At 39.1% G+C, this 12,844-nt stretch overlaps 1 protein-coding gene across 1 annotated transcript in view; it reads right to left on the minus strand.

Moving 5' to 3' along the window:
* Positions 1–546: 546 nt before the first annotated feature.
* CAPSL (calcyphosine like) overlaps positions 547–12,844 on the minus strand; it is a 28,427-nt gene continuing 16,129 nt past the window's right edge. Inside the window, exons 2-4 of the mRNA XM_007953225.2 lie at positions 9,588–9,765; positions 9,084–9,293; positions 547–648 (exon numbers count right to left, since the gene is read on the minus strand). Coding sequence (XP_007951416.1) covers positions 547–648; positions 9,084–9,293; positions 9,588–9,765 — 490 coding nt within the window. The remainder of the gene's footprint in view (positions 649–9,083; positions 9,294–9,587; positions 9,766–12,844) is intronic.

Raw genomic sequence — 12,844 nt, forward strand, 5'->3', positions numbered from 1 at the left:
ACCTCAAAATGGACCATCTAGAAAGAGGTGGAGACAAACTATGGAAAAACTGTTGTTTGTTGTTGTTGTTTGCTGTCATTGGGTTTCCAAGGCGGTATCACTACGGAAGTAGATTGCCCAACCTTCCTTCCGAGGAGTGGCTGGTGGGTTTGAACCGCCAGCTTTCTGGTTAGCAGTCAAGTGCCTTAGGCACTATGCTACCAGAGCTCCCATGGAAAAACTAGAAGGTGTGTAACAAAAATATTCAAATGTTTATCAATGACCCGAAAAGAAACATCATGTATGTGAGACATCTGTATGTTATAGCCACATGCTAGGAGCTTTGCAGATGTTCTTTTATTGAATTCCTGTGGTAGAGTTAAGTCAAGGTCACAGTTAACTAGTCTATTTCTGCCTTTTTCTCTCACCATAGGAAATGCTGTATATTTTGACCTAGAAGTGACACTGGGCTGAAAAGAATTCAAATACATCCTGTTCCTGAGCTGATGTTTAATCATTTGGAGTCAAAGTGGTTGTATTCAGACCCTGGTGTCCCAGGCCATACATTTAGAGCTTCCAGGCAGTTCTCATCATGATGATGAAGTATACATCGGTGTCGATGGAAGCACTCACTCCTGCATAGTAGTTCATAAACTCCTCAGGGGTCACCTGCAGCAGAAAAGTTAGACACAAAAAAGGAAACTTTCTCACTGCTTCCTTCAGTAGAGGCTCATCTCCAGTACCTGCAAATGGAAGAGAAATTCAAGTCATGGAGACATTTTAGTGACAACAGGTGAGGAACAGATCTAAACAAGAGAAAAAGAGAAGTTGTGGATGGCACAGGGTAAGAAGAAAAGGGGAGGCAGGAAGGAAGAAAATCTTGAAATTTGCCCAACCAACCTAAATAGCAGGTGAGACGCTGGCTGTTGTCTTTAAGAACAGGAGCCTATCTATTCAGATGAGCAATACTGAAACTCAGAATAAGAAAAAGTGTTCTTCAATTGTAGTTAATACTCTCTCTCAGGGACCTGTCAGAAACTACATTTCATGTCCTGTGTCAAGATAACAGATGCTTTACCTTTGAAAAACTGGAGTTCTGACCTGAGGGTAAGAAACAGATTTCTAGTTAAATGCATCTCTGTTTCATGCTTTCTAAGGTCCAAATTACTCACCCAAGGCACAGAGTAGAAGAGGTGCCCCCTACTCCAAGCAGGATTCTTTCTTAATTCTACACCTATGACTGTCTCTTTGGAATATTGGCAAATATGTTTATCCATGTTAGGGTATAATATTCCTTAGCTTTTTGAGAGAAAAAGAAATTGTTAGTCATTCATCTTATTTCTTCATAGTTCAGGTGATATGTAAGCCCCAGTTCACTCATATTGTCTGACATGATTGATTGGTTCAGGGCAACAACTGTCTGGAGGATTCAGTGAACTCTCTTCTTTGACTGATCTCTATGACGAGCTTAATCAGTAAATTTTGAAAAAAATGTGTGTATTTGTTTCCTGTGACTGTTGTAAAAAAAATTACCTCAACTTTGGTGGCTTAAAAAACAATAACAAAAAAAAAACAGAAAGGTATTCTCTCTCCTTTCTCATGGCTAGAAGTCCACGGTGGTGGTGTCTGCAGGCCACACTCTCACTGGAGGCTCTGGAGGTAAATCGGTTCCTTGCTTGTTCCAGCTTGGGAAGGTTTCTGGTATTCTTTGCTTTGAGGTCACACCACTCCAAATTCTGCCTCAGTATTCGTATTAGTTTCTTCTCTGTGTGTTATGGGGTCTAATCTCATTCTACCTCTCTCTTAAAAGGATACATTTGATGGTATATAGGGCCCACCCAAATGATTCAGGATAAGCTTTCTCAAAATCCCTAACTTAATCACGAATTTTGTCATATGAGGTAATGTTCACTGTTCTATCATACAAAGTACTAGTGACAGAATCCAGGGATTAGGACATGGACATATTTGGGGGGGGGGGGGCGGGGACACTGTTTAACCTACTACAATGTGAACCTGTTTATACGACGGGGCACACATACAATAATTATGGTGTCTTGGAAATTCATTGTTCTCTAGTTAGTCTCCAATTTTTAGTGTTCTTAAGGGATTAAAAAAGTCCCAAAAAAGCGAAACTCATAAATAATTCAAAACCACTTTCTAGTCCATAAAATTAAACTCCTCTCCAACCAGATTTTTGTTGAGTAGGCCCATGTCTTTTAAGAATCATATATGCTGATTAGTCTATTTGCCTTTTGGCAGAAGTTATGAATGAACATAAAAAACGTAAGTCATAGCATCCGCAGTTGTCTTCCTCGGCAACCACCTCAAAAAATAACCAGTGAAAAATAGTAGGAAAAAGGGCATTGGACTGAACTAATAGTTGAGGTGTAGTCATTAGTGGTTTATAAGTACAAAGAAATAATACAAGTGCATAAACCAAAAAAACTCACTGCCATCGAGTTGATTCCAACTCATAGCGATCCCTCCTTGGGTTTCTGAGGCAGTATCTCTGTGGCAGTAGATTGCCCAGTCTTCCTTCTGAGGAGTGGCTGGTGGGTTTGAAAAAAATTAGAATACAAAAAAGAAAAACAGAATACCATCAAAATTCTCCTTTCTTGAATTTATTCTGTTAGAACTCCTATCCTCTGCTTTGTAACTCCCCCAGTTAAGTTCCACAGGCAATCACTGTGCTCCTTCTATATTTCTGAGCATGTGTAAGGCACTAGGGCAGTGTGTGCTGGCCCATGACCACCTGCATCAGAATCATCTGGAATGCCGATCATAAATGCAGCTTGCTAGGCCCAGGCCCAGAACTACTGAGTCAGACTCTCCAAAGGAAGTGACCAAGGAATTTGTTTAAAAAAAAAAAAGGCATCTCAGTTAATTTTTGTGCACTCCAAAGTTTAAGAATGTCAGAAATGATTAAGATAAATCTTAGTCCTCAAAAGCTCACAGGCTGGTGGGAGAGTCAGACAAGTAAGCTGATAATTTAACACCAAACAGCAAAAGGCACCAGACTGGGAGCCATTTTGATTGAGGACATTACTTTGACCTTTTTGATTGAGAAAGATCTTTCACATTTAAAAGAAAATAATTTATTAAACTATGAATTTGTTTACGTTTGTTTTAATTGTTGTTTACCTATTTGCTTGTTTGATTGTTTTACCAAGGATGGCAGATATCAAATGTGACTACCCCACATCCGTTTTAATAATCCTTTCCCTGGCTTTCCTCCATCACAAAAGTCGACAAACTAAAAACTCCCCTTTGCAGAGTCCCCTGCAACTGTAGTTTGAGATGGCCAAGTAACAGAAGCCCCATCAAAAAGATACAGCTGGAAATCTGATAGAGATTTCTAAGTAAACCTCTGCTTTCCTGATACAGGCCCTGTCCCTTCCTCATCCCCCCTTCTTTTCTTTCTTCTTCCTGCTGCCTAGAACTTGGATGCTCTGGCTGAAGTTAAAAAACCATCTTGAGATCATACAGTAAAGGCCAAAAATAACAGAGACCTCAGCTCTGCTATATGTGAACCACTGAATTTAAGATATTTCATACAATGAAAAAAATATACTAACTTGTTTATTCCACTGCTGAATAAGATTTTCTATGACTGGCAATTGAAAGCAAACCCTGACCAATACATCAAGTATGTTTGAGACTCATATTGTCACCCATTCCCTCAATCTCAAACTCCCTCAATGGAGTGGGGTGATCTGGAGCTAAGATGGCTGTGAATGGAGAAGGAATCAGAGAAGAGGCAGGAGATAAGGTAAGCATTAAACCCCAAGTCAGGTCACATAAAACCAGAAGTCAGAATTAATATACTTGATCATTTCAGAAAGGCCATAAGTTTTTTTTGTTTTTTTTTTTTTTACTATGTGTCTTCTTTTTTTCTGAGAGTCAATTTCCATTGAGCATAGCCTGATTTCTCTGTAAGTTTGTCTTCATGGTAGTAAATTCCTTTTCATTGGTAAAAATTATTATTACTTTATTACCATTCCTACATTTGGTTGGCCTTCTAATTTTGCTAATCTTATTTAACAGGGTGTATATCATTCACAGGGAGAGGTCCCAGATGGGGACAGTAGAAATTCCTGAGTCACAATACAGAATAAAATCCCTTTTTCTCAGCTCCAGAGTGATTAGAAAATTTTAAAATACATTCAATAATATACATAAAATCTATTTAATTATTAAAAAATTTCTATATGAGATGAATGAGGGGAGGATAAAATTAATACCTCCTTAAAAGCTAATCCAATTCTCGAGACTTTTTAAAAATATTTGTGATTATAATTAATATATACAGGCAGTCCCTGGGTTACGAACTTCTGACTTACATACCACCCTTGGTTACTACGGAAGTAGACTGCCCAGTCTTCCTTCCGAAGAGTGGTTGGTGGGTTTGAACCACCAGCCTTCTGGTTGGCAATCGAATGCCTTAGGCACTATGCCACCAGAGGTCCTGTATACAAGATGAATGAGGGGAGGATAAAATTAATATCTCCTCAAAAACTAATCCAATTCGCAGAGACATTTTTAAAATATTTGTGATTATAATGTAATATATACAGGCAGTCCCTGGGTTACGAACTTCTGACTTACATACAACCCCTAGTTATGAATGCACCCCTTGACTATAATAGTATAGTCAAGCCTATTATACTAAAATTTCAAGGTAAGAACAATGGTTGGTTATAACAAACAAGCACTACTTTGCAACTTGCATCAAAACACCATGGTCACAGGGGACATCAAGCTCAATTGGCATAACATACTACACAAAAACATTGTTCCACATCCTACTTTGGTGAGTAATGACTGGGATCTTAAAAGTTCACAAGTGGACATCTAGATGCAATGATGGATCTCTCTTCATCCATTGCAAAGAAGAATAAAGAAAACCAAAGACGCATGGAAACAATTAATCCAAGGGACTGGTGCACCATGCAATTCTCAGCCTATACAACTATGAGACCAGAAGAACTAGATGGTGCCCAGCTACCACTGTTAACCACTCGGAGGAGGATCTATGTAGGACATCCTGGATGGAGTGGGAGATCAATGTGGAACAAAACTCAAAATTATTAAAAAAAAAAAAAAAAAAGACCAGGTTTGCTTGTCTGATAGCACATGGTAAGACCCCTGAGACTATGGCCCCTAGCCATCCTTCAGATCTGGAATTGAACTCACTCCTGTGGCTTCCAGACAAACAAAAGACAGGCATATGAACTGAACATTTACATCAAGTATATATACTTCTTGGAGCGATCAATCCCGGGAGAACAGAAGGACAGTGTTTGCACAGGGAGACAGTTGAGGGGCAGGAGTGCATGGGAGGGAAGGATACAGTGAAGGGAAGTGGGAAGATAATTGTTACATTGTGGGGAATTGTAGTGAATGGCATGAGACAAAATGTGTATGAACTGCTGTATGGAAAATGAATTTGTTCTGTAAACTTTCACCCAAATTACAATAAAAAAATTTTTACATATTATTATTATCATTACTGTATTATTATGTTTAAAATGTTTTAGTGTATCTGGAAGTGTTTCTATAATGTATTTTATACATAGAAAGGTACACTATATGCTATATGCTATATACTAAGACAGACACTTGACTAAATGCAAACCACATCTGGCTGTTTTGACTTCCATACAAATTCAACTTAAAGACAGACTTAGGAACAGAACCCACTCATAATCCTGGAACTGCATGTACACATGAAAAATTGAAAACCTGGGTATTAAAAAAATAAAAAGTGGCAGTCTCACCTATTTAGGGTTGAGTTTAGGGACAGAATAAGAATGATGGAAGCCTGGTTCAAACATTATGTGGCTTTTTCATAACTCCAACCACATGGCTTCTGAAGCCCTGGCTGCTGCGAAAGCAGAGTATGTGGTATCAGCATTCCACGTATGGTATGTATGATACATATGATATGTAATTCCATGGCTGCTGCAAACCCCCATCACCTTTATGAGTATTTCAGAGCTGAGCCCAGATCATTAAAATTTCACAAATTTGAACTTCATCCTTGAGTAGGGACTATGCTAACTTGCTCTCATTATTCTCAATTATTTGAATATCAACTCTACTGTTTTAATCATACATGGGCTGATTGGTTTTAAGCATAGCTATGCTTTACCATAAAAAATCTTAATGTACAGAATAACTCAATTCATAAAAGTTAAATTCACAGCTATTATTCATTTTATAAAAGAATTTACCATAGTTTCTTTACATCAGCAGTTCCTAGAATATTTAAAATATGACTCCCCACACAAAGGTTTGAATCACCCAGCATTTCTCAGAAACATTTACATCATGTCTATTAAACATAATAATCCCTGTAAAGGCTTTAGCACAATGCCCAGTAAATTGTAAGTGCTGGATAAATGCACCCAGCTCCATAATTATGCTAAGTGACATTCATAAGCATATTATATTTTATAATTAAAGTAGGCATTCCTGAATATTTTAGAGCTATGGACCCAAGATATGGAAACGTATAAGAGTTATATGATGCAGTTATTAAACCTAAATTTTTGGCTCTATCAACAGAAATCTGATTCTGTGGTTCCTCAGGACATTTTGGTAGCCTATATTTTTAAAGGACGTACCCTGGTGATGATCACGCACTGTCACAGTTGAGTATGAATATAAAACAAAATAAATAAAATCCTTTGTCACTGAGTCAATTCCAACTCATAACAACCTAATAGGCAGAGCAGAACCGCCCCATAAAGTTTCCAAGGCTGTAAATCTTTACAGAAGCAGATTGCCACATCTTCCTCCCACAGAGCAGCTGGTAGGTTCAAACTGCTGACCTTCTAATTAGCAGCCAAGCACGTTACAACTGTGCTGCCGGGGTTCCTGGGTATTAACACACAAAACAAAAACGAAACCTATGCTGCCATCGAGTCAATTCCAGCTCATGGCAATTCACTGAACTGTTCTACAGGGTTTTCTTGGTGGTAATCTTCTAGGTAAGCAGACCACCAGGCCTTTGTACCATGGTACTGCTGGTAGACTCACCAACCTCTAGGTTAGTAGTTGATCACAATTGTTTACAATATCCAGGGACTTGTGGGAATAGAGTCACAACAAGTACTGTAACTGTTATAAACTCCATTAACCTTTATGAGTACTTGAGCGCTTAACATGGCTTATAAAGATACATGTCAAACGGGGTGGGAGTGGGGACTTTAAATCAGCTGCCAACTCAACTACTGGCTGCTCTGTCTGGGGTTAGAGAAAAGGGCAGCTGAGGTTTCCCCTGGCAACAAGGAGGAACCACCTGCAACAAAGGTGGTAAGTGTGCACACCCTGTGATCCAATGTAGAGTTGGGCTAATTTGAGGAAATGGCCGTTGACTATTTTTCCACTGACATCTCAGACATCAAACACCAGCAATATTACAAGGAAACACATGGCTCCTTCACTGTTGCCCCAAAGCACTGAAACTTCTAGGCCTATGTTTATCTACCTCTAAAATCCCCTCAATCTAAAATGGAGGGTAATTCTCTGTCCCTGACTGAAGAAATGTCAACAAGGAAGGAATGGAAGGTTTTCAGCTTGAAAGGCCTCCTTATTTCCTCATCCCTTGCTAATAGAATTTACCATAAGTCTCATGAAAAAAGTTGGGGAAAATTCCCATCAGAAGGGTAATGGCTTGCTTCCTCTTCCCATAACCCCCAGCTCCTCTTCCTGTCCACTGTGACGCTATTCCTTCCTGTGTGGCAAAGGGATTAGGAGGTAACCCACTCCAGGGTTCTGCAGCTGCTGACTGGCCAAGGAAAGGAACCCCTCCACCATCAGCACATCCTTCAGGATACCTGGGTATAAAAGAGTGTCTGGGCAAAAATGTGCACTTATAGCTGTTGATGAAAAAATGACATCTCCATCTCAGCCTAGACACAGTTGTTGTTATTGTTGTGTTGCCATCAAGTTCTGACTCATGGCAACCTTATGTATAACAGTCCCCGCACCATCATCATGATCACTGGTGCGTGTGAGTCCATTGTTTCGTCTGCTGTGTCAATCTATCTCACTGAGAGTTTCCCTCGTTGTCTCTGATGCTCTACCTTACCTGCCGTGGAGATATAATTTCTTATATTACCAAACCATACATCCATAACTTGGAGATACCAGTTAATAATGATAGAGGCAGTTGCTTTTGTTTTAAATTCACTGTAGTTTAGAAATGCAATTTAATCTTAAGCACTTCCTTGACTGAAAACCTCTCTTAAGTGGTGTTTCTGCACCGCAAAGTGTGATGACAAATGATGCTCAGAAGGAAAGTAAAAAGCACTACAACGTCCTAAGAGGCCTCATGAACCATGCTCAACAAAACTGAATTGCAGTCTCAGTCTGAAGTAAACTTTTTTAATATTCTGCTGTTAATTGCCATCAAGTCAGCTCCGACTGGTGGTGACCCCATATATAACAGAACAAAATGCTGCCTAGCTCTGCTCTGTTTTCATGATGGTTGGTCCACTTGAGTCCCTTATTGCAGCCACTGTGTATCTTGAGTGTCTTCCCACCGGGGTGCTTCATCCTCTAGCACTATATTAGATGGTATTCTACTGTGATCCATAGGATTTTCATTGCCTGAGTTCTGGAAGTCACTCACAAGGCCTTTCTTCCTAGTCTGTCTTAGTCTAGAAGCTCTGCTGAAACCCGTCCACCCTGGGTGGCCAGTGGCATAGCTTCCAACATCACAGCAACACTCAAGCCATTACACCACAGCAAACTGACAAGCGGCTGGTGGTATTACAGTCTAGCTCATTGGAATTGCATAACTGTTTGTGGTTAATATGGCAACCATGAGCTGGAATGTTTAATCAAAATACCATTCTACAGATGACAAGTAGTTAGCTTTATATAGATTCTGTACTACGATTTGTGACTATATGGGTGTGTGTGTGTGCACGCGCACACTTTGGTTCTCAACCCTCCAGATTTGAGTTCCTATGGGAACATTTTATTTCTCTTGTATTTATAACAAATATGGTTTAAGGCCTTGCACCAATTTCCCATTTACAATTTAAACCTATATAGAAGAAATTTCACTTATATTAAATTCCTTCACTTACCAATCCATCCTTGTCATAAGGTGAGTCAAAATTATCCAGAAATTTCCTGAACACTTGTTCCTCTGACCATTCTCCATTTTGGTATTTTGGATGGTGTTTTGCATTATACACCTCACGAAGATCTTCGATTGTTATCACACCATCCCCAGTTTTGTCTAACTTTCTAAAGGCTTGCATAATTACCTCTTTTCGGGCTCTGGACATTGGAGGCTAGAGAAAGAGAAAACACACATACACAGGTATGCACAAGCAATGGAATTTTTTGTTTTGTTTTTATCATATGTGATGATATATCTTATGATTCTCAGGGCAGTGAAGTTGTTTGCATGCTTTCAAATGAAACGTGTTATGATTACTTCAGAAAGTTCCTAAACCTGTTCTCAGGTCTCCTACCTAACCCTTCCAGAATGTACTAACAACTTCTGAAAACAAAACCTGAAAGTAGCCAAACCAAACCACATGAAAGCAAACCTTAGCAGATACATGATTCACATGCCCACTTACTCTTAATGTGAGAAGAAATTCATTGAAGTCTATTGTTCCATTCCCATCTTTATCAAATCTTCTGAAAAGCTCTTCTGCCTCTTCCTTTTCCATGACCACAGCATAATCATTTAATCCTTTCATAAATTCTTTGAAATCAAGGGTTCGGTTATTGTTATCATCCATAATCCGAAACACCCTGAAGAAAATGCACACAAAGACACCAAAAAACAAAAAGAAAAAGGTATGAGCACGAGAGTTAAAAAGAAAACCGCTCTCAAATTGAAATACAGAAGTCTCATATTCTGCTGTGTACTCTCCTGTCAACAGAGAGAGCCTATTCTCATCCTCTCATAAAGAGAAACAACACTTAAAAAACCACACATACTATATAATTCCAGTTATATGACTTTCTGAAAGATCCAAAACTATAGAGACAGTAAAAAGATAAGTGTTTGTCAGAAGAGAGAAGAAAGGGGCTGAAGAGGTGAAGTACAGGGGGTTTTCAGGGTGGTAAAACCATTCCATATGATACTGTTAGGATAGAGAGATGACACTCTGCATCTGTCAAAACACATAGAACTGTACAGCCTCAAAGCAAATCTTAATGTATACATTTAATAATAATAATAACAATCTAAGAGGTAAGGAAATACCAGGAAGGAACGTAGACTATAACAGGAAAATCTAACTGTATTACAAATGTATGAAATGACCTCAGTAAAAGGAATTGGGGAAAAACAAGGTACTGAATTAAGTAACTTTGAAAATGAGTGGAACCTGTAAGATTAAAGACAAAAGGAGCTTCATAGAAACCTTCTATTCTGGTTGATTAAATTGTTTCGCATTGGGTAGAGATTAACAATTCTGATACTGTTATACAAGCATACTGGAATTAAACAATTAAGTAAATGCATGGGAGAAAGTTGGTGTTAGGTTTCTCATGATTGGAGCAAAGATTTACAGATAAGCAAGGGGAGGATGGTAGAAATATTCATATGGTAATGGATTATAGTTAGAGACATTAGTCTGAGCTCATGTTTAATTTAATATAGTCACAGATGTATAGTTACAGGTATAAACACAAGTTAATATATATACATGTATTTCCTCGCTCTGTCAGATAAAATGGCCTAGAACAAGGGAGTGTGCACTGACAGCCCAGTAGCAATGAGCACACCTAGTGTCCAGATTTTGGTTTCTAATATCATTCTCCAGTAAAAGGAGCCAGGATTCCAGGGAGAAAGGGCTGACCCTAGGACTAGCATAGTCCGAGATTAGCCTGGGGCATCTTGAAGTGTCACAATGTAAGGAAGTTCAAAATAAACAAATAAGCAAACTACTAACTAAACAAAAATCCCACCCACATTTTATATGTCAAAGGAGCATAGGCACCAATTGAAAAAGATGGGTCAATTTGAGCAACAAAATAAAATACTATTGGATTATAAATGAAAGTACAAATAAATATTCCTGAGACCATACTGAAATAACTAAATGATTGAACAGATAAACAAATTTCCCTTGCAGAAGAAGTCTAACTAATTTATGTAGATATTCCCTCCACCTTCAAGAAAAGGGTGAGAATACTTCTCACTCCTTAAGTTCAGCCTGTCCATACTGACTTCCTTCCAAAGAGTAAAATATGGAAAGGGGAGAAAAAGAGTAACTTTAAGTGAAGAAATCTGACGGGCACTACTTCAGTCAGGTGATCTAGGTGACCATCAACAGTGATAAGCTATATTAACAGTATATACTCTTGATATGATGTGACGAAAACAGCACTTTACCTCTGTCCTTGCCCAAACCCATAACCCTAGCCTAATCATGGGAAAAACATCAGACGAATTCCAATAAAAAGGTATCTACAAAATATTTGACCAGTATTCCTCAAAACTACCAAGGTAATCAAAAACAGGCAAGTCTGAAAACTTCAAAAGGCACATTCAAGGAAATATAAGTAAATGTAATTACAGAATCATGGAGGAATACTGGAATAGAAAAAGGAATTAGATAAAAACACAGGAAATACATATAAAGCTTGGACTTTGGTTAATGTATTAATATTGGTTCATTATTGTAGTAAAAGTTCTATACATTTCTCCCCCCCCAAAAAAAAAAAAAAACTCATTGCTATCGAATCGGATTGGACTCGTAATGACACCCCCCCTTGGGTTCCCATGGTGATATGTCTATGGAAGTAGATTGCCCCATCTTCCTTCTGAGGAGTGGCTGGTGGGTTTGAACCACCAGCCTTCTGGTTAGCAGTCAAATGCCTTAGGCACTACACCACCAGAGCTCCCTGTTCCAAAATAAGATGTTAATAATAGGGGAAACTATGATGGACTTGAGCAGGCTGATGACTGTAGGGATGATGCAGAACAGGCAGTATTTCCCTCAGTTGTACATAAGGTCACTGTGTTGGTCCCCTAGTGCTGCTCTAACAGGAATGCCACAAGTGGATGGCTTTAACAAACAGGGACTTATTCTCCTACAGTTCAGGAGGCTAGAAGTCTCAGTTCAAAGTGCCAGCTGTAGGGGCTGGGTGAAGGCCCCTCAACCTGGACTTCAGCTCTGCCTCTTGCTCCCCACCCAATGAAGCTAGAGACTTCTCTTAATGCAGGCAGCTGCTGGCTGCTGAGGCTGACAAACCAAAGGTTGACAAGTAAAATGGCACAGTCCCAAGATGATTAAGCAACATGGCAGGCCATTAGTTCAAGACCAGAAACAGTCTCAAGATCGGCAGACAACATGGTAGGTCAGTGAGATGAAGACTCAGCCAAATGTTGGATCCAGATATGCCAAATAGCTCAAGACCTTTCTCAGAGTGTCTTCTTACATACTGGAAGAAGACCACGTTCCTAAGGCAGCAACTCAGCTGCCTACTGTAGATTCTACAATGGAGTTGATTACTAGTCTCATCATGGAGAATCACTACATCCAGCTGCCCAGCCACTCAAAATCAGGCCCAGCCAAGTTGAAACATAACCTTAACTCCCACAGTCACTATGAGTGTACTTAAGGTCACTGTGTTGGTTTGCTAGTGCTGCTGATTGAATAGATAAACATATTTCCCTTGCAGAAGAAGTCTAACTAATTTATGTAGATACTCCCTCCACCTTCAAGAAAGGGGAGCATACTTCTCACTCCTTAAGTTCAGCCTGCAACTTCCTTCCAAAGAGTAAAATATGGAAAGGTGAGAAAAAGAATAACTTTATAGTGAAGAAATCTGACAAGCACAACTCAACAGCAGTTGTGTATTTATCTCTGTTGTTGTT

The sequence above is a fragment of the Orycteropus afer genome, unplaced genomic scaffold, assembly GCF_000298275.1.
Source record: "Orycteropus afer afer isolate SDZICR_OR568_19922 unplaced genomic scaffold, OryAfe1.0 scaffold00378, whole genome shotgun sequence".
In the NCBI taxonomy this organism is placed as follows: domain Eukaryota; kingdom Metazoa; phylum Chordata; class Mammalia; order Tubulidentata; family Orycteropodidae; genus Orycteropus; species Orycteropus afer.